Source organism: Ambystoma mexicanum, chromosome 3q (assembly GCF_040938575.1).
Source record: "Ambystoma mexicanum isolate Mex_15411 chromosome 3q, UKY_AmexF1_1, whole genome shotgun sequence".
NCBI classification, from domain to species: Eukaryota; Metazoa; Chordata; class Amphibia; order Caudata; family Ambystomatidae; genus Ambystoma; species Ambystoma mexicanum.
In genome coordinates this window covers 53,702,341-53,725,512 of record NC_090926.1, presented here as the reverse complement: position 1 = coordinate 53,725,512, position 23,172 = coordinate 53,702,341, and the positions used below count along the sequence as shown (strand labels likewise).

Here is a 23,172-nt window from a genome sequence, read left to right as displayed (position 1 = left end):
TAGCACGCCTATACACAAGTGTTTCAAGGCACAACGAGGCACGGGAGGGGAACAGGGGGTACAAGAACAATCTTACTAGACCCAGTGACATTGAAATTGTCCAAGTGCAGGCGAGAGCGAAGGGGAGAAGTGCCAGGGGAGGAAGTGCAAGTGCAAGACATGGGATCAAACATTGAAAACAGGAAGTGCGGCATGCAGGTGGCAGTGCAGGGTTAAGTGCAGGAAAACAAGTGATAAGTGCAGGGAGGGCGGTTGTAGATACAGCCCCAAGTGCAGGGAGTGCCAGGTTGCAGTGCAGGTGTGCAACTGGGAGGGCAGGGACCTACACATGTGGTTCAGAGGATAGTCAGGTAACCAGTGCAGTGTCATACAGGAGATCAGCAAGTTAGCGGAAGAGAGAAGGCAGAAGCAAAGAGGAAAGTCTTGAGCTGCTTCCGGAACCAGAGATGGTTTTGCTCAAGTTTCAGAGAGGAAGGGAGGCTGTTCCAGAGGGAGGCACCAGCCGAAGAGCGAGATCTGCCCCCAACTCGTTGCTGGAAAAGCGACAGACCCTCAAGGAGTTGGAGCTGGTTGAGCGAAGGGCTTGAGTAGGAAGATACTTCAGAAGAGAAAGCTGGAGATATTTTGGTCCCAGGCCCCAGAAGGCCTAGTGGACAATGCGAAGGGTCTTGAACTTGATCCTTGCAGCCACTGGAAGCCAATGGAGAGATTTCAGTGCTGGGGAGATACGATCTCTGGGCTTGAAGCCAAGAACAAGTCTTGCAGTCCTGTTCTGGATGAGTTGCAGCAGACGGAGAGTAGCGGCAGGCAGATTTAAAAAGAGGCTGTTACAGTAGTCCAGTCTAGAGAGAGATCCAGAGCTCTAGATACAGTGAGCTTTTGGGGGAAGGAGAGGAAAAGAATACCTCTGAGGAGTTTCAATTGGTAGTTTGACTTCTTAAGAGACGTCCGTGATATGAGGAGAGATGGAGAGTAAGGAGTCGAAGATGACCAAGAGGTTCTTAGCATCACAGGTGGGAGCAGGAGGAGGGCCAAGGGAGGCCAGCCAGAGAGTGGCAGGAAAGAGGGGTGCAGGTGTGCCGATGAGGAGGATTTCCGTCTTGCTGGTATTCAGGCAAAGATCATTGGCGGCGCACCACTCCTGGATTGCCAACAGACAATCCGGGATGAAAGAAGGGGAGGAGGTGGTAGAGGGGAGCTTGAAAGCGAGCTGGGTGTCATCAGCATGGCACTGGAAGTTGGAACAGAGAGCAGCAATGCGGTGGGCAGGTGGTGCCAGGAATTGGTTGAACAAGCAGGGAGTAAGGTTAGACCCCTGGGGAACACCGCAGGTGGAGAGGGAGATGGAGGAAGGACCCAAGTTTGACCTGCGAGGGGCGGTCCGAGAGGAAAACAGTCAGCCAGAGCCTGATCAGTGATACACAAGTTATCACAGAGCTGGTTGAGCAGGATGGCATGGTTGACTATCTCATAGGCAAAAGAGAGATTAAATAGGATGAGGACAGAGGGGAGATAGTCAAGGTTAGAGAGCAGGTCTTCACGGATGTTCAGGAGAGCAGTTTCCTTGCTTCTGGCTGCTCAGAAGCCAGACTGATGGTCATGGAGAAAACCAACAGATTCAGTGTGAAGATTAAGCTGGTAGATTACCAGCTTTTCCGGGAGTTTGCCCACGAAAGGAGTGATCGAGTTAGGGCAATAGTTAGGCAGAAGGGAGGGGTCAGCTGAGGCTTTATTGAGAAGAGGGTGTATGAGAGAGTGCTTCAGGGTGGAGGGGAAGGTTCTGGAGGCTAAAGAGTGGTTGCCAAAGTCAGTGACGGCTGTTGCGAGGGTGTCAATGTGGTCCTTGATGGTGGTTTTGGAAGACCGGGGAAGAACCTGTTTTGATGAGGTTTACATAGATCAAACTTGCCTAGAAACCTCGTCAGGGGAGAGGAGCGGGAACGCAGACAAGGGAGGGGGAGTGGTCGCAATGGGGCTTGAGGAAGAGGAGAGACTGGAGGGAGAAACAGGAGAAGATGAGGGTGGACAGGAGGTCCTGGGTTTTAGAGATGAAATGTGACGGCATGGCTATGCAGAGGGCCTGGGAGGGGACAGGAGAGGTAGAGACTGCAGCAGTATTGGCCAGCTCCTTGCAGATTTTAAGTTCGGCCAAGTTGTTAGATGCCGCAGAGACACTGGCTTGGATTTGTGCCCTCTTCTTAGTGAGGACAGAGAGTCGGTATTGCCATTGGAGCAGGCGTCAGCCCGGTTTGTCAGAGGATGTACAAGATGCCAACCATTTCCACCCGCCACCCTACACTTGCGTTTAAGGGTGACGAGGTCTGAGTCGTACCAGGAGTTGATTTGATTTTAGTTTAGGCTTTAAGCGGATCCTCCTGAGAGGGTGCAAGTACATTGAGAGTATCAGAGATAGCAGAGTGGGTCAGCCAGAGGTGCAGAAGGGGGAGAGAAGAATGCGGCGAAAGCCTCAACTGACACACGCTTCATGGGTCGAATGACTGAGAAGGTGGTTGACAGTGTTGTGGTAGGCTTGGCCTGAGGAGTAGAGAAGAGAGATGAGAGGAGAGGAGAAAGTGGTCACTACAGGAGAGAGGATTAGTGGGAGGTCTGAGGAGATTATAACATCCAGAGTGTGCCCTGCAGAGTGAGCCGGGCCAGAGCGAAGAATGGAAAGAGAGAGAATCGCAAAGGTTGCGAAAGAGTCCTGTGGGGGGCAGATAGGGAGCATCCAGGTGGATGTTGAAGTCGCCAAGGAGGACGAGTTGAGTGGTAGAGGCCAGGTGGGAGGAAGAGAGGTTGGCCCACTCAAAGAGGAAGGGGGTGATCAGACCAGGTGGCCGGTAGGTATTAGCCACTGTAAGAGAGGGGGGGGTAAAGGGGGCGGGAGAGAGGGAGACCGACACCAAGAGACCAAGGCTACACCCCTGCCGGAACGGTTGGATCTGGGGGCGGAGAGGATTTTGTAGCCATCAGGAACGAGAGTGTCAAAGCTTGTGACGGAGCTGGCCGTGAACCATGTCTCAGTGAGACCAAGGACATCAAGGTCGAGTTCTTCCAGGAGACGACAGATGTCAGAGGAGTGTTTGACAGCTGAGTGAGAGTTAAGGTTGCCATCCTTGAAAGACTTCTGGGGAGGGGTACTCCCTGCAGAGGTGTAGAAGGAGCCCGAGGGAGGGCAGCGGAGGTAGGAGGAGAGGGCAAGGTGGAGGAGGAAGATGGTGCCAGAGTAGTGACGGAGGGTGGAGGCAAGGAAGCCGAAGACGTGATAGTGGGAGTGGAGAGGAAATTAATAAGGCGTGGGAAGCGTCTATCAAGGAGGAGGTTGCCATTCAGGTAAACATTAATGTTGACCTTAGAGGAGTGGAAGGAAGCCAGGCAGGCCTCCCACCCGGTGCCACCATTAATGGGAGAGAAAGAGTAAAGAGAGCACAGAGACCATATGAAGAGTACATAGGTCTGGCGAAGGAACGACAAAGAGGATGTTGGTGAGGGTCTGTCTGGAGGAAGTGCTAGTGTAGGTATCAGTGATAAGGAGGCCTGTGGTGTAGACCAGGGTATCCTTTTTGAACGTCTTCCTACCAGACTTGGTGAGGAGGGTAGGATAGTCGCTAGAGAACAGTTGGAGAAGATAGGGGAAACGGAGAGCACCATAGATGATGTGGGAGAGGAGAGAGAGGGGGACAGGGGGTAGGAGGGAACACTAAGGGCGAAAACAGGAGGAGGGTGCAAGCAGAAGCGACAGAACAAGACGGTACAGGAGGACAGATGAAAGCACAATGCAGCCACTGGGCGCAACTAACTTTGAAATAAGCAGGACACGTGAAAATGCAATGCACCCACTAGGCACAACTAGTGGTAATAAGAATGGAAGTCCTGGTGAGAAGGAGTAAGGGGGGAAAGTCAGAGGGGGAAGGCTAAGGTCCTTAAACATGCCTGTAGAAGACAATGGGTCTCATAAGTCTGTCGGTCTGGAACTCCGGCTCTGGAATTTTTTCCAGACCGGCACACTTCAAGTTTGCCAAGGCAGCCACGGATCTCCCGGCATGCCTGACCTACTGGGAGTGGAGGCCCCTACCGGCAAATGCTTGAATCACCAGCACTGTTACTAAGGGTGACAGTGATTCAGGCAATCCCATCTCATGGAATCCTATAGCGGGATATTGGGTGCTGGAGATGCTAAGGCAGGTTTGCTGGTATCCCGCCGGAATTAGCAGCGGGATACCGTCAAACCTGTAATGAGGGACAATGTCTTTTTTTGGAAAGGTAGTGGATGATGCTCTGGAAACTACAATGAAGGAGCATGAAACACTTAAAAAAACATTGTGACAGGTTACAAATAGACCACACCAGCAGAGAGGTTCCTTTTCCAACTGCTGTAGTTTTTGTGGCCAAAGCTTCCTAAAATCCTCAGGGCAGTGTGGCTATACCTCAGGTTTAGGTTCCAGTACATGATTTATCAAACAGGCCAGCAGTCAACAGCACAGTCCTCATTTTGAATACCATTCAAAAGGGGTATGTGATGAATCACAGCTATATGTCCCTTTTCCCCAAGGGGGGAGCCTTCCCCTTTGAGGCTAGGCGGGTGAGCCCACTTCGCAAGACTCTACCTAGGGGATTTGGCAAGTGGCACCTCACTGGGAGAGACTTTCCCTTAGGGGACAAGGATTCACACTCCGCTGAAGAACTCCCTCCACCATTACCCATGATGGCATACATGTGAGTTAAGGATGTGAAAAACCAGAATAAATTCCAAGACTTGACTGAAGAGAAAACTAACTTGTACCATTAAAAGCAAGAACGAGAATCTAGCCCTTTAACGAAAAACCTCCAATTAACTGCGATGGTGAGGTTGAAGGAGTAAACGCCAAACAAAGGGGAGCGAGAGGAGCGTATATGCAGGCAGGCAAGGCCCTCTCGAAGTGTAACACCTGAAGCAGGTGGAGCTAGAGAGCCACACAGCCCACAACCTTCAGAACTGCTCTGAACGCGAGAAGCAAACGCTGAAGAGCCGGAGGGTGCAGATCTTGAGAAGCCGAGGCAATAGGAAACCAATACCCAGAGGTTGTGTGACCACGCAAACTTAGTCATGGGCAGGCTGCCCGCATAATGATGCTGATACCACAACGCTGAAGAGTCGTCTAATTGTCCGATAACCAGAAGGATGCTGAGTGAACGAGAGAAAGCGGAAAGAAGAGGACGCTACTGAGAGCAAAACGACAGAGAAACAGAGCAGAAGAGAAGGTGCCAGGCAACTACAGGCCCCAGAGACATTCCCCTGCAATATTTGAGGTAATTGGGGGAAGGAGAGGTCCGGGAAGCCGCCAAGGACTTGTTATGTAATCAGAGATACTCGTTCCAGGATAAATGACGAAACCTTGAAAGAAGAGTTGATGAACGTGAACTGTAGTAATGTAAGGGAGAGCGCTACAACACTGAGAGGGAGATCACTAAATGTTGGTTAACAATACCCAGGGAAGAGGGGAAAACACCCACTCATTCAAGAAGCACAGAGTGGAACATTTTAGAAAGATTTGTGTGGAGCCAGGAATGCAAGGCGGACACAGATGAGTCCTATTTGTGGCTACAACCCTTTATTAAAACGAATGGTGGTAGGACAATGCCTTTTCCCTAATCTAGCAGTTATTTTGCCTACCTCAGCCAAAACTAATGGGTCTGCCCTTTGTCAAGATGTCCAAACAAAAACAAGTAGAACCTGCCCCTGTAATCCTATTCGGGCCCTTGCACTCTAAAACTAGCTTAAGGTGTAAAGGTTGCTGTCTTTTGATTTCTCAGTGTTCAAACCCGGTGGGCAGTCATCATTTCGAAAAGAAAATGTCGACAGACAAAAATGTCGACAAAAAAATGTCGAAAAAAAAAATGTCGACTTTCGTTTTTTTTAATTATATATTTATTTTAGGGGTTCGGGAGTTAAAAAAAGGGAAAAATCAAAAACAAATTAAAAAAAAGGGGGTTAAGGGGGGATCACTCTCTCCCCTTGGTGCATTCACAGTTCACAGGGAAACTGCTCCCTTCCCCAGGTTTTCTCTTCACCTTTAATATTCTGCATCTTTTAAAGTGCATGTTCCAAATTCAGATGTTATCTGGTATCTTCCTTGCCAAACTTTTTCTCACACATTTATAATAGTTCATAATCTTAAGGGCATGGACCTGTCTTGAGATTCCCTTAACATTATAATTTGCATGCGCACACACGTGCATTCACCTGGTATACTCTCCTACCAGGACTTTATAAAATAAACACTCCCACTGTACCTTCAACATCAGCCTATCGCTGGTTCAAGAAACCTTGTTTCATAATGTTCTCTTCATTACATTACATATTTCTCTTTCCATATAAGGCTGTGGGGTTAGCCTTCTCTCTCCCTTGACATCTCTCAGGCTTTGCTTAACTTTCAAGGGGTATAGACTTTCCCTTTCAAGGGGTATAGACTTTCCCTTTCCTTGTCCAAGCACCTTCAACTGTAGTTTGTTTCTTCCTTTAAGGACTGAGTTCAATAACCCATTCGTGGTCTGCTTTATCATTACTTTCTCTTCTTTAATGGCCTCCCCTTTGGTGTCCCGCTGCGTTTTCGTGAAGCGGCAAACATTGTTTAACAACCCAGTGGTATTCTTTGGGCTTAGCGGTTGTTTCAGGCCTCCCCTCGCTTCAGGTTCCTTCTCTCATACGCTTGCAGGTAACCAGTTAACCCAATTATTTTGCCTGGGCTTACCGGTTGCATAGATTGTTTCTTTACTTCTGTCTGCTTCAATTTGTTGGTTCCACCTGCACCCCGTAAAGCACTGCACTCATTCTGTGTTCCCCTTCATGGTGCCTGGTTCCCGTTGCTCTTTTTCCTTAAGCTGCGAACCGCCTGCACCTGGGCTTCTCCTTTCCGGGGTTGAGTTTGCCTCAATGCCGTCTGCCACAGCATGTTTCTCCTCAGCGCGGTGCTCGGCGTCGATATGGGTTGCGATGCGAACTGGCGTCTGTAGCTCTTTTCTTCTCTCTGTCAGCTGTGTCGGACGCACATTTAAACTTCCTGGCCTGATTATACATTTTTCAACAACTAGACCTCTGCGTTAATTGTCCGGTCCGAGTGATCCTCATTGCTCTGTTCTTTCTCGTCTCAGTGGCAAGGGGACAATTTCTTGAATGACGTTGAAGTGAGTATTGACCTTCATTGAGAGTGATCATCACTACCCCCTGTCTCTTCCTCGTCCCAGTTGTCCATTTGCTATTCTAGTGGGATGTTGGGGGAGTATCCATAGTAGACATACCAAGAGAGTGGAGACGAGTGTGACAATATGGCATTGGGAATAGAGGGAACATCCCTTAAAGGAAAGGGGGTGGTATGTGGTTTCCTCCAATGATACCCCATCCTCTCCACAAGGTTCACCTCCCCTCAGGTGGTCCTCCCACATATAGCTGCCCCCAGGGTCAGGATCAGGTAGCTGCTGGTGTCCCCTGGCCACATAGGGGAAGGCTACCTTAGGTAAAGAAGTGGGGACATCGCCATATTTAACACAGATTACTATGAAACAAAGACAAGAGAAATGGGTGAACTATAATTACACAGAAAGCAAAGTACATATAACAAACGGTACTTAACAAGACAACCCAGGACCCCTTAACCTGAATCTAACAATACAGCAAAGATCAAGAAGTGAAGTATGGAAAGCCATCCCTAAAGATGAGGGAAAGCCAAAAGCCTATGAGATAGTTAAAAGAAATGACGCAGTAAGTGACCAGAGACTATTTAAACATTGTATATTAAGAAGAAAGTAAAAGAAATAACCATCAGGAGAAGCGAGCCAAGCGTGCACATTGCCACAGAATGTGATAGAAGCTACCCTCTTCCTGTTTGCAGCATAGGCATTTGGCATCTGCAATCTTGCCCCATTGGTACAATGTCACTCGTGGATAGTATATTCTGTATAACACTTTCAGTTGTATAAGCCTGATTCTAGCCGATATTGCAGTTTCTCTGGGGTACATTAAGGTTGAAGTCCAGTACTCGGGCAACAATGGGCCCACATCCTTCTCCCATTTTGCCTTCAGACTATATAGTTCCTTCTTGGCAAAGCTGCTTGTAACCTTGATTTCAACACAGACCTGTCTTGTATTGGTCTCCCCAACTCACCGGCTGTGTTGATTCACTAACGCTGCTTTGTTCTTGGAGCCAAGGAAGGTAACACATCGGCTGGTGTTTTCCCCCACCTTGATTATTGACGCAGTAGGGCTCCGGGTATCTCCGACACACAAGGCAGGATTCTTCAGCCTGGTTTCTTGGTCTTACGCTTTCTCTTCTCGAGGCCTCGGGAAAGTAACGGTTCCTTGTCGGAAAGGTCAAGGGAATTTCCCTCCTTGCGATCCCCTTCAGTTTTGCCGTCTTTTCTCTCTTGCTCAGCTGCCATCTTGAAACCGCTGTTTCCTCGTGTGCTTTGCCTTGCTCAGAGTGTGCTCTCATGCTCCGCCTTTTATCCGTGTAGGAAAGTGTAATGGAAGTTAGATGTGTGTGATGGTCAGTGATTGCCTGTCCTCGCCTGACCATTGTATTGGGACATGTCAGGTATACGGCTCAAGTGTTAGTCTGTTTTCTCTCATAGCGGTCTGTTTTCTCTCATAGCGGGCTGTCTGTGAGAAAGTGTTCATTTGGTAAAGGGGGGGTAGAGTTCCTAAATATCCTACCTTGTAGGATGGGGTAAAGGTGTTACAAGGAAGGGGATACTGCATCTCACCATCCGGTTTCCCACTCTCTGAAGCCCCCCCCCCCTCTCCCAGATGATCCTCCTGCACTTGCCCAACCCCAGGAACTGGATCCAAAAGCGATGGCCATGTCCTGGCCGCCTGGATGACGGATCCCTGGGGAATAGTGGGTGTGACACCTTTTGGTTTCTCATAAAAACTACAAAAATTCAGAATGACAACTTTGCAGGGAATCATCCCGTTGCTTAAAAGGGAGACTTCATGACAACACTAGATATGAAAGATGTATACTTTCATATTCAATGCTGCCAGGGCATTGAAAATATCGAAGGTTCAAGATAGGTCCTGCGCATTACCAATTTAAGGTGCTTCCCTCTGGGTTCACATCAGCCCCTCGTGTATTTACAAAGATACTTGCAGTGGTAGCAGCGCAACTATGCAGAGAAAGTATTATAGTGTACCATTATTTCGACGACTGGCTAGTAACAGAAGAAACACCAGAAATATGTCAACAAAAGACAATACATCTTCTGCATAAGCTAGGCTTTTCTATCAACTGACAGAAGTCGAGGCTTATCCCCAGTCAACAAAAACAGTTCCTATGAGCAGTCATTTGACGCATTCATGTTTCCCTCCAATTAGGAGGTCCAAAACCTACTAAAGCTAATCTCTTGCTATATGTATGATTGGAAGATTTGCGTAAAGTGGTGTTAGCCCTATCGTGGTGGCCAAGAGAAAACCTGTTACAAGGAAAACTGTTTGTCAGCCTGCCAACACACCTCTCAGTTGGAACAAACACATCACTCTCCAGATGGGTAGCCCATTGTATACACCATAGAGCGTAGGGAATGTGGTCTCGCTCACTTTCCAAAAAACACATCAATGTGCTGGAATTGCAAGCAGTTTAGAGGGCGCTACAAGCATTCCAACAGCTTTTGATGAGGACAAATGTGCTGGTTATAACAGACAGCCCAGCGGCCATGTTTTACATCAGTTAACAGGGCAGAATACACTCCCTAAGCCCACACTTGCATAGAACATCTGGAAATGGAGCCTCCCCAGAAAAATACATCTTCAGGCACATGTTCCAGTGGAACACAACTGCCTAGCAGACACACGAAGCAGAATCACAACCCTCAGAACACAAGTGGGAGTTACATTTGGACACATTTTGACACGCTGGGGGCAACCAGATATAGATCTCTTTGCCACAAAAGAAAACTCAAAATGCCCAAGTTGCGCCTCAAGGTTCCTGCAGAAGAAATCCAAAGGGAATGCACGGTGGATCAGTTGGTCACGGATATTTGCATATGCTTTTCCTCTAACTACTCTTGAACATAGTAATCAACAAAATGCGCCAGGAGTACTTGCCATTGATTCTAATAGCTCCAATGTGGGCACATCAAACGTGGTATTCCCTCCTCAAAATGTCCATTTGCTCACCCTTGAAGCTAACACGGCCTTACAACATGTCACAGAATTGAGAATGAATCCTACATTCACAGACAAACAATTTTGCAGCTTGGCTTCTGAAGTCCTGTAGTTTGGACACCTTAATTTGTCAAATAGGTCCATGGAAATATTAAAGGCAGCATGTAAGCCTAATACTAGACACTGCTACTTTAACAAATGGAAAATACTTGCAGTGTGGTGCAGAAAGTCATATGTAAACCTGTTACAAAGTGACCTCCAGCCTTCTTAGGATTACTTGTAAGGTTCATTACAAGGTTCTCAAGGTACATTACAAGCAAGTTACCTGGAATACAAGTAGGATACATAGGGTAGGACAAAAACTGGCTCCCATCACCCAGGCAGGGGGCTTGCAACTGCCTGGGATTGGAATCCTCACAGAACCCTCACCCATATATTCTATCATTCAGGGAACAACACTCCACATGACATCACAGCCTTCCTTCATACTTGAGCAAGCAATACACAACACAATTGATTGCTCACCATCGCATTTAGTGCACCATTTACTAAACTTGTTAGATTCTGGTTTCGTTTTTTATTCATTAAAAGTAATTTAGGTGCTCTATCTGAATATACAACCTCGCAGAGCAAGGTTTCATGGTGGAGTGTACCACTTGTTAAAGCCTTCATGGAAGGAGTAAAACAGCTTTAGCCTCCAATTGCTCACCCAGCCCCGGGTTGGGATTTAAATATTGTGTTGAGCAAACTCATGGGCCCATTTTTTGAGCCAATACTTCCATGTCAACAACGTCATAAAATGTCCCTCGGTAAGACCTACCAGAGCTGCCTACAGTCATTGTCTTGTCACACCACGCTTCAAACGATCTAAAGTGGAAGGCTCCAATTTCCCATTCCGGGCACTGTCTCACTGGAACAAGCTACCCTTACATCTACGCAGAGAACCATCCTAAAATGTCTTCAGAAAGCACCTCAAAACCTTCCTTTTCAACTGACCTTTCCCTCCCCCTAATCCTCTCCACTGAATTTTTGGTACCTGATCTGTAACTAGCACCTAGATGCCTGCACTCTTTGTGCACTGCTATGAATGTATAAATAAATAAATGCATGAAATAAGCCTCAAAGATCTCACTTACAAAGTCGCTTTCCTTATAGCGCTTACATCTATCCGGAGGGTAAGTGAGCTTCAGGCATTGACTGTGACAGAATCTTTTATCACAATACATAAAAACAAGGTAGTCTTAAAAATGCATCCTTGCTCCTGACCAAAATACATGTATAAGTTCCATGTCAACCAATCCATTGAATTGTCAGATTTCTTTCAAAATCCACACAACTCTGGGGAAAGAGCACTCCATATACTAGATGTTTCCAGGTCAGTCATGTACTACCTCAACAAGACCGCTTGGAAAAACAGACCCTTCTTTGTCTCCAACATCTGGAAGAGAGGTGGATCCTGTCTCAAAGGCTACCATTGCTAGATGGATTTTAAAATGTGTTCGGCAGTGTTACTTTGTCAAATATATCACTGCCATTTACGCCTAAATCCACTCCACACGTGCTACACTAGCATCCAATGTAGACATGTCACTTTAGGCCAGGGCTGCACAACTGATTTTGACAGAGGGCCGAAAGTACCTTACATGAGGGCTATAGTGGGCCGAAAAGTAAAAGTGGGCGGGGCGGTAGGCGGGACATGTCAGGAGGCTTTTTCAACCCCCAATTTGTATTAAACACATGGAAAAATATGTTTTTGAGGGGTAACGATTTTTATTGCATTTCAAACTTATATTTTGTACTACACATTTTCCATTATCATTTATTTCAATGTAGTTATTGTATATCGTCTGTTTAACTAAATTATATATATTTTATTGACCTTTGCTTGGACATTCTGTTATTTTGGACAGCTATAGTTTGCTGTTTGTGTTGCCCAAGAGGAGTATGGCCTTCGTTGAGTCAGGTTTCCTCAAAAAGCAAAGGATGTACATCTCCTAACTGTGCCTGTTTTAGCTTTATTATTGGGTTCACTCAAGTGCAACACTATGCCTCATGGCTCCCACCCCCAACCAAACACTATGCCCCATGGTCCCCTTACCACCCACCAAACACTATGCCCCATGGTCCCCTTACCACCCCCAAGCAAACACTATGCCCCATGGCTCCCTCAACCCCCAACCAAACACTATGCCCCATGGGCCCCTGACCCCCAAGCAAACACTATGCCCCATGGGCCCCTGACCCCCAAGCAAACACTATGCCCCATGGCCCCCTCACCCCCCAAGCAAACACTATGCCCCATGGCCCCCCCACCCCCAACCAAACACTATGCCCCATGGCCCCCTCACCCCCAACCAAACACTATGCCCCCTGTCCTTCACCCCCAACCAAACACTATGCCCCATGGCCCCCTCACCCTCAACCAAACACTATGCCCCAAACACACTCAAGCATGCACCCATACACACCCAAACCCCCCAAATCAGCACACTCTCAAACATGCACCCATACAGACCCAACCCCCCCCCCCAACTCAGCACACAAACTCTGAAGCATGCACCCACACATTCCTCTCAACATACACAACACAAACATACATACACATTCATGCACACCCGAACCCCCCACCCCCCAACTCAGCACACACTCTCAAGCATACACCATGAACCCATACAGACCCGAACCCCCACCCCCAACTCAGCACACACACTCTCAAACATGCACCCATACAGACCCAAACCCCCCCAACTCAGCACACAAACTCTGAAGCATGCACCCATACATGCCTCTCAACATACACAACACAAACATACATACACATTCATGCACACCCGAACCCCCCCACCCCCCAACTCAGCACACACTCTCAAGCATACACCATGAACCCATACAGACCCGAACCCCCACCCCCAACTCAGCACACACACTCTCAAACATGCACCCATACAGACCCAAACCCCCCCAACTCAGCACACAAACTCTGAAGCATGCACCCATACATGCATCTCAACATACACAACACGAACATTCAAAAACAAACATTCATCCACATCCGACACGCCCCCCACCCCCCATCTCAACATACACAACACAAACACTCAAAAACAAACATTCATCCACATCCGACACGCCCCCCACCCCCCATCTCAACATACACAACACACTTAAAAACACACATTCATACACATCCGACACACCCCCCACTCCCCCATCGCAACATACACAACACAAACATACAGCAGAACAGACCCGACACACAAACACAAACACACAGACCACTTACCGGAGACTTGCTGGAAGGCAGGTAAGCTGGAACGCTGGCGAGGTAGGTGGAATCGTTCTGCGGCTGGCGTGGCAAGCAAGGCTGAAATGCCTTCCGGCATCAAGCCTTACTGGCCACGCCAGCTGTAGTGCTGGCCCTCCATTGGTGCAGCACACACGCACTACGTGGCTCGTGGGAGCGACGTGGTACATGTGTGCTGAGCCAATGAGGGCCAGTGTTTTGTCCGGCCCGGAAGACAACGAAGACTTTCCTAATGGAGGGCGGCCGATGCTGCTTGCGGGCCGCCCTCCATTAGGAAAGTCTTTGTGCCTCGCAGGCCGGACAAAAGAGCATGGCGGGCCGCAACTGGCCCGCGGGCCGTATGTTGTGCACCCATGCTTTAGGCTATCTGCAGAGCAGCTATATGGAGTTCAGCGCACACTTTCACACGGCATTACTGTGTGGACACACTAGCCAGAAATTACTCACAGGTGGGACAAGCAGTATTAAAGCATTTATTTGTCTCTGTTCATTCTCTCAACTCACTGCCTTCATCAGGTACTGCTTACTAGTCTGTGCAAAGCATTTGATTTTAAGTAGATCCACAAGCCTCAGAAGACAAACATTACATACCTGTAATAGTCTATCTGATGCTTGTATCTGCTCATATTCACGTGACCACCCATCCTCCCCTCGTTGGAAGTAGAAGGTATCTTCGATAACAGGTTTTATGTGAGGGGTTTCAAAACTATTATTCACATTCATATTCTGCTTTACACTTCATGCAACTTCAGGCCTGAAAAACAACAATCTGAGGACCAGGATTCCGGAATGTTGGACAAGGTGACAGCAGCTTGAACCTGCAGCTCCTGGTCCCCTCCCTGAAGCTATTTCATTTTTGATAATGAATTCAAAAAAGACGATTCATGAACCAGAAAACCCTAATTCTAAAAAACAGAAACAATTACTGGAGATGGAAGAAGATAATCCGAGCAGTCAGAACATATATAAACTTCTGAAGCAGGCGTCTCTGGATGTGGTGGAAGTGAAAACTACCTTGGCAGAGCTGAACTCGAAGGTGTGTCATCTAGATGGCAGAGTGGAGGAATTAGAAAGAAAATCACACTCTATGACCTCGGAGATGGCAGGCAGCTACAGGGCCTATAACATTTTGAAAAAGGACCTCCATGAAAGATCGGAGATTGAAGATGGATTTCAAACTGCGGGAGAGAAATGTCAGGCTGGTTGGAGTAGAAGATGATCCTGGAGTTGAGAAACTAATTTCAGCGATTACTGGGATTTTTAAAGAATGTTTTGGTTTAATATCAATTGAGGAGGAGGATATTGATCACGTTTATAGGATTGGTAAGCAACCAGGCTCTAGACCTAGGCACATCATGGTGGTCTTTGTTTTGGCCAGGAAGGAGGAGGGTTTGCTGCTTGCTGCTCGGTCTAAGGGATCTACCGTCTACAAGGGAAAGCCTATTTTTGTGTTCCCAGATTACCCTAAAGAAGTCATGGCAGCTAGAAAGAGCTTTAAGGGTGTAAAAGACTTGGCAAAGTCCCTGAAGGTGAAGACTTTATTGAATAGATATAACTCCATGACTTTGATGTTACCAGAGGGAGAGAGAGTTACTTCTCTCTCCCTCTGGTAACTTCTCTCTCCCTCTGTTTCAAGCCAAGAGAAAGGAGGCTTTCTCTTGGCTTGAAACATTGCAGGATAAAACTAATGAAATTACTGATTAATGTAACATTGGCCCTTCCCCTTCTTTTTCATAATTATATTTTTTTTGTTTTTTTTTTAAAAAAGACATTGGATTTAATACAGCATAATGGCGCAGAGTACAAGATTCAGTTGCAAGTTTGAAAATGTACTTAAAATCGATGCTGGAACGCGGCTCTTCTTAAATTCCTTTCTTGATGCAGCATTTTGAAAGAAAGGACCTTCCTTCGTTTATTGACACGTGACGTTACGTCTTGCTACGTGCCGCATCATGTGTCTGTGATACGGATGATGGATTGTGGAGATGGGTGCTGCAGTTGGGATGTGGAGGAGAGTGAAGTGCACCCTCCTTCCGTGACTCTTGCAGTGATGCGGTTCGGCATACGGAGATTGGGCCGTTGCAGTCGGCTGATTTTACCAAGGTACGTGGTTCATATCTGGAGGCCGGTCAACGTGGTGTGCTGCTGAGCCCGGACCTTTACGGGCTTTGAGTGGGTAGTGGTGGCCTGTCTGTGCCTCACCCCCAGCCAGTTGATGAAGCATCTGCTGTGGATCTTAATGGATGTTTTTGACTGCCATATGGGGCGGGCAGCCTCGGATACAGCTGTTTATGCCTTCACTGCTCACCAGGAGCCTCCGTATGCATGCTCAGTCAAAACTTTGGTAGCTTTGATATCAGCATTGTCACACAGTTGTTTGGGAATTGTTTCCAGGGTATTTTACATGGGCTCCTATGTGGAGTTGCTTTCCCGGAGAGCTCCTGGAGTCGTCACGAAGACTCTTGAAAAGTTGCATCTCTAATGCTTCTCTTCCAATTTATATGTCTGAGTGATGGAGTAGAGGAATGGGTTTTCACGTGACTGAGACATGTAGGAATATGGTGCTTTTATTCCATGATGTTTCCACTCCCACTCTGTGAAGGGTATTTCACATGATGAATGCGCAGGATGGAGGACACTTTCACTTACTGTATTTATATGTGCTGCCATGACATTTCGGTTCAACTCAACTTGTGGATGATATTGTGGCTGAGCACGGACAGGGGCGGAGATTTATACCTTGGAGCTTGACTGCTATATAAGCTGCTGCATTGCCATTTGCTTTTTCTGCTGTGGTTTATTTTATTTTTTTACATATGTGGGGGAATGTAACCTTTTTATTCCCAGGTTTCCCTGGGTTGATGTTTTGATTGTGGTCTGAAATGAGTTGGGTATGCTCATTTTATTTAGATATATTTTTTAACCTATTGCATCAACATACTTTGGTTTTGATTCCGGTTGTGTGACGCTGACAGGTGCCTTTGTTAAAGTCATGCATAAGCCTTTTTATTTTGGTGTTTTCTGGTTGGGGATGTTATATACATGATTGGGAGGGTTACAGGGGGTGGCTTGGGGTTTGTTCTTGTTAACGTTGGATTCATACTTCTGTAGGTGGGGGTGGGGGTGGGTTTTTGATTCTTATAAGTGCAGTATTTTTGCTCTGGTTTTGTGTTGTCTTATTGCTCCCTTTGCAATGTCATCTGGGGGGAGTGATCAGTTGTCGGTTTCCTCTTGGAATATAAATGGTCTTAACAATCCGCTCAAACGGCAAACGATTTTTAATTGCTTGAATGATATGCACAGTGATGTTTATTTTCTTCAAGAGACCCATTTGTTGTTGGATGAAGTTAATATGTTGTGCAAACGGTGGATTGGGAAGTCTTTTGTCTCGTGCTATTCTTCCAGGAGTAGAGGGGTTGCTATTCTGATACGGAAAAGTTCTCCGATTAAAGTCTTAAATTCTTGCTCAGATGGTGAAGGTAGAGTCATTGCACTCTTGGTAGATGTTCAGGGGGTTCAAATTGTTCTTTGTAATGTTTATGCGCCCTCAGTGGATGATGGTTCATTCTTTGGAACAGTTGCTCAAATGTTGCAGGATTTTAGTTGCCGCAATATTATCCTGGGGGGAGATTTTAATTTGGTTATGGATATTACCAGAGACCGTAGTGGATTCTGTACTGCTCAAAGGAGAGACCAGACATTTTGTTCTTTTCGCTCACTTATCTCTGACTTTGCCTTGGAAGACTGTTGGAGATTACATCATTCTGATTTGAGAGAATACATGTTTTACTCTAACTCTCATGGTTCACATTCTCGTATAGATATGTTTCTCACGGCTGGTTCAGCAACCTTGAATCTGGCAAGCTGTGAGATTGGTTGTATTGCTGTCACTGATCATGCACCTGTGTTTATGAATATGGGTTTGCAGTCTGATACTTCCAGATCATTTTGTTGGAGAATGAATACCTTAATTCTTCAGGATGAGAAGATTGTGGAAAAAATCAGATCTGAAGCTGATCATTTTGTTGTGGAACATAGGACAGATGGAATTGGTGTTGGGACAGTCTAGGAGGCATTTAAATGTACAATGCGGGGCTTGATTCTGGGTTTGTCCAGTAGCAAGAGGAAATGTTTGGAGAAGAAAAGTTTGGATTTAGAACAATGTATTAAGCAGCTTTCAAAGGATTTAATAAATGACTCCGTAAACCTGGAGAAAAGGAGAACACTTAGGGAGCTGCAGAGGGAGTTGAATGAGACTTTGAAAACGAGGTCTGAAAAGGATTTGTTCAAATTGAAATGTTCTTATTTTGAATATGGTGAAAAATGCAATTGCTGGCTTGCCTATAGATTAAGACAGCTGCAATCAGAAAGATCTATCACTTCTATTAAAAGAGAGAATGATCAGGTGGTCAATGGATTAAATGAGTCATTTTTGGAAGGGTTGGAGATACCTAGAGTGAATGATTTGGAGAAAGCCAAGCTGGGAGAGGCTATGACTGTGGATGAAATGAAATCTGCGATTGGGAAATTGAACTCGGGCAAGTCTCCTGGTCCGGATGGTCTGCCTGCTGAATTTTATAAAATCTTTCCTGATTCAGCGGTGGAACTTCTGCGAGATGTGTTCATGGAGTCTAGGGTGGGGGGGGGTTTGCTTCCTGCTTCTACTAGTCATGCCATTATATCGGTTTTTCTTAAGAAGGATAAGGATGGTTGCTTGACTTCGAACTATCGTCCGATCAGTTTGATTAATACAGGTAATAAGATTCTGGCGAAATTATTAGCCCTGCGTTTGCAGACTCTTCTTGTGAAGTTGGTGCACACTGATCAGTCAGGCTTCGTTCACGGCTGGAGAACTTCTAGCAATATTAGTAACTTATTGTTGTTGATGACTCATGCACAGGATATGAAGGATGATGTGGCAGTGTTTTCTTTGGATGCGGAGAAAGCGTTTGATCGCGTTGATTGGAACTATCTTTTTTCAGTATTGCGTGCTATGAATTTGGGAGAGGAATTTATTTCATGGATTACCTTGCTTTATGCTTGTCCGACTGCCGCCGTCAGAACTAATGGGCAATTGTCAGACTCTTTTGTACTACAGAGGGGTACAAGACAGGGATGTCCTTTATCCCCCCTGATATTTGTTTTAGCCATGGAACCATTGGCGATTGCCTTGAGGTGTGACATGGTAATACAGGGTGTTTTCATGGTGCTGATCAAAAGTTGTGGTTCTATGCGGACGATCTGCTATTATTATTACGGAATTTAACAGTGTCCCTTCTGGCCTTGCTGGATGTTTTAGATAGATTTCATGTGGTGGCAGGATTTAAGGTCAATTGGTCTAAATCTGAGGTGTTGCCGATTTCAGGATACTGTGATAAGAATTTGCTTACTGGACTTGGGTTTCAGTGGTGTGAAAGGAAACTAAAATATCTGGGTATATGGCTGACCCCGCTGGTGGATGAGATGGTTGTGGTGCACATGAGTGAGGTATGTAGTGATTTGAAAACGAGAATTTTGAGGTGGTCTTTGCTTCATTTGTCCCTATGGGGCAAGGTGAACGCTCTAAAGATGAATGCAGCTCCGAAAATTAATTACATTCTAGGTATGCTTCCGGTGAAAATTGGCCAACATTATTGGAAGAAAATTGATGGTTTGTTGCAGTCCTTTCTAAGGGATAATAAGCCGCCACGGCTAAAATTATGGAAACTTCAGTTACCAGTGGAAAAAGGGGGCCTAGGGGTACCGAACGTCAGGGCATATCATTTAGCTTTTTCAAGTCATTTTATTGTACCTTTTTTGATGGATCTGCCTGATAAATGGGTAATTGCTGAGGCAAGTATGTTGGGCCCGCTCCCTCCAAGGGCAATTCTCACGGCAACGAACAAATTGTGTAAGAAATCGCCTTTGACAGTTTTTCTGAGAGAAACGTGGAGACATGTACATGAATTGTTGGGATCGGTTGCTTCAAAGACCATTCATGCATCCATTTGGTTGAATCCGGTGATTTCTGTTGGGGGTAAGTCTATATTCTGGCCGGATTGGTTTCTGGGTGGAGTTCTCTGGATTGATGATGTCCTTGTGAATGGAGAGTGGATTGGAGAGCGTGAGTTGCGAGCGAAGTTTCACATTGACAATTTCAGATCTGATGATTTCAGAAAATTGAAAAGATGCATAGGTGATGCGTCGGAGCAAGGGAGTTCAATGGTAAATCTCTTTCTTAAAGAAAGGGAGCCAGGAGGTTGTTCAATTGCTAGTAGGATATACAATTGTATTGTGTCTGCTTATAAGGAGAATTCTGACTTGACAGATGAATGGGCAAGGAGATTAGGGTGTGGGATTTCACCCGAGATGTGGTTGAATATGTGTGCGAATGTTAAACTATGTGCTATTGATCTGGTGGAACGGTCAAGACAGATAAAGATCCTCAATAGAGTGTTTTGGAGTCCGGAATGAATGTTTAAGAGGGGGTTGGTGGACTCGGATGATTGCTGGTGTTGTGGGAATGGCCTGGGAAGTTCGGAACATCTACTGTGGGAATGTGTGCGTGTACGGGGATTCTGGCATCATGATTGGTGTCTGCTTGCGTGTTTTGAATCTGGATGTTGAATTGGATTTTATGACAATGATTTTGGGGGGGGGGAGAGTTGCTGGAGGATCTTTCTGTGTCACGGAAAAAGTTTCTGCTCCGTGGTGCTAGTCTGGGCAAGAAGTTGGTTTTGAGGGGCTGGAAATCACGGAGTGCACCAGTTCTTGAAGATTGGATTTAGGGGATGTCTACCCTTGCGTCCATGGAAAAGGTGGTTTTTAAGAGACAAGGGAAGTTGAGATTGCATGGAAAGGTTTGGGATGACTTTCTGAATATTTACTGGTTTCTTGCTGGATATGAATATATAATGTTATGCTGTCCTGTGTATTCTTTACTGTTTTGTATTAATTGTTTTGATTGATTTACTTGTTTATATGTAAAATCTTATAAATAAATAAAATAAAAAACAATCTGAGGCCCTCGATGCATGAAGGCTTGTGAGAATACACGTCACAGTAGGGATAGTATTACAGAAATGCCCTGTCGACATCCTATTTCAAAGTCGGAAAGAAATTGTGTAATTCTCCTCACAAACCACTAGATATCAGTCAATGCAAAGCATCTGAATAAGCTGATGCAAGCATCAGGAAGATGATTACAGGTATGCAATGTTTGTCATATATATATCTAATCCACATTTTTCATTTTCAACACTTTCCATTTGAGATTTTCACTATTTAGTAACTCCGCTAATTTTGTACATCGTTCAAGAGTACATCCATCCATTACTTTGCACTTTGGCAAATTATCCCTTTTTTTGAGAATATTCAATGCATAGCTTGTTTCACATGTGATCTATACCCATGCCGCTCTGACCTGTACAGTACTCAATTGGTCTGAAGCTAGGTTCTTGCTATGAAAATATATGATAATAATATCCTATCCTTCTTCCTTCCAGAATTTGATAAGTTCTTGGAATCGAGAGCCAAGGCAGCTGACCAATTGCCAATTTTGCCCTCTCCACCCAGCGAGCCTCCGGGACCAGCTCTAAACACTAGCCGAAGCAAGCGTGAGAAAGAAGAAGACTCCCTCTTTGCATTATGAGCCTTGTGGGACTTGTGTGGCTTGCTTAGAAGGAACATGCAGTGGAAATTGTGAGGAAGGGATAAACAACCAAAGACACCTTCCATGTGCCCATGTATGGATTCCCACCTACTTCTAGAGTTAAAATCACATTGTATTGACTTTACTGGGGCCACCACCAGCATCCTGCCTTTTCTGATATCTGCATTAACAATTATACGGTACAATTTTATGCTCTAAACCTGAGTGTATGCAGGGCTTTATGCCTTTTAGTTATTCAACCCCTGCCGCAAAATGAACATTTTCTAAACTGAATAATCTTTTAGTATTCAAATCCCACTTTAATCTCAAAAAGCAATCCCCCTAGTACCACAGTGCCTTTGAACTTGAGCACCATCCCCCACTGCCACTAATCGAAGCACTCCCTACAACAACCTTCCTTACTAGTTACTCAATCCCAATGATGATACCGGTTAGACTATTCCTGGTACCACCTTCCTTCTCCGCATCAGAGCCCTACCTCAGCTACCAATGTGAAAACTGAAAACGGTAGTGCTTTTTATTGGCAGGGTTCCAAGTAAGCCACCAAACTGGGCGCTTTATCGCTGCAGTGCCCATGAGCACTGGAATCCAACTTGAGCCCCCAAAGTGACGGCAAAACATTAATACATTTTATCATCTGCATTCTATCAAGTGCTGCAAGTTCCCTTGTCCCAGTCAACATTGCAACACAACATCAGACTTCTGTTTTGAGCATTTGCTGCAATCGTCTTTGGATTCCTGTGCCTGGAATATGTGTATATGATTTATGCCTTTGCAATTCTCATGCTGTGTATTGAAGTAATACAGTGGCTACTGACTGGAAACACATTTTACCATGCTGGATTTCCTTCAATAGTGCTATGCTTTCAAAACCAGTGCCTTGTGTATACCAGTAAACTCATCACACACTTGTATTCATGCTCCTCCCTTGGCTAATCACATCAGTATCTGACGACTCTGTTGTGGCCCTCAGCGTAAGTACCCCACTTCTGCCCCAGTCTACTTACTCCAAGAAGATTATAATTTCTACCACCAATTAATGATACCTTCTCAGTTCGTTAGTTCCTTCTGCCAACCAGCAGGGCCACTGAGAGAAATGGTCACAGTTCTGTAGTGCCTTTGTCATGAGACTACACCTCTTCTACTAAACAAAGTTCAAGATAAGCGTACATTGCTGACTAGACCATCCTTGCAGTTTTTCTCTTCCTCATATGCAGTTTCATTGATTGCCTTAAGGTGTTAAGGATAATTTGCATAATGATATTTAGCAGCTGTTCTTGGGTGAGGAGAAAGTGTCACCCACCCCAAAATGATTCCTGGTGAAGTATTTGTTTTCATCAGCCATTCAACCACTGCTCCTTTCTACTTGTTCATGCATCTACTGTGGCTCTCTCTGTCTGCATGTTTGTCTTTGTGTTGGATTTTCTATTTTTTAAGCTCCACAGTTAAGGTTGAGTCTGCTTTCAGCGTGTGGTTTTATAGTGCTTGGCAGTACTCTATCCTAAGCTTTGTAGCTTCCTCTTTTCACCTTCCGATCTTTTCAATGACTGCTTCTAAAATATTGAATCAAATAAAATGAATATTTATACATCTCTTTGTTTTCAAGCAGAATTTCCATTGCCAGTGGCACTGTACTATGTAGAGATGTGTACGTGTTGGACCTGTGACAATTCAATCCTGATTTATTCTCTCTAATTAAACATAATGGGTAGCCGTCAGGCCAATCAGTTTCAAGGAGGTTATCAAGAGCTGCATCTCCTCCTTGATCTTGGGAGAACCTACACCTAGGAATTGAAGAGCCCTCCAGCAATCTTCTAGTCCCCTGTGCCGTCTAAGTTCCACTGAGATGCTACTGTTGGGCTCCCCCTCTACCCCACCCTCTCACTCCCTATGGAGATGGTTGACTGAGTTTCTACGAACTGTTTAGCCCAAGGCATGAAGACCAATTGCAAAGACTTATCTATAACAAGCAGACATTTGGTGCTGTGGCAGATCCCTTGTCAGTGTTCTCCTCCCTACACTATTCCTGCCCAGAACACTGTGCTCGGCAGCGCTCCCAAAGCATGTTCCGTAGAGCCC

General features: G+C 45.8%; 1 protein-coding gene across 3 annotated transcripts in view; it reads left to right on the top strand.

Annotated features, from left to right (window-relative positions):
• The window catches only part of TOM1 (target of myb1 membrane trafficking protein), an 837,238-nt gene extending 814,553 nt beyond the window's left edge, over positions 1-22,685 (top strand). For all 3 annotated transcript variants that reach the window (XM_069653062.1, XM_069653063.1, XM_069653061.1), the window contains one exon: positions 20,927-22,685. In XM_069653062.1, the coding sequence (XP_069509163.1) occupies positions 20,927-21,072 (146 nt within the window). In that variant the 3' untranslated portion in view covers positions 21,073-22,685. The remainder of the gene's footprint in view (positions 1-20,926) is intronic.
• The last annotated feature ends 487 nt before the right edge of the window (positions 22,686-23,172 follow it).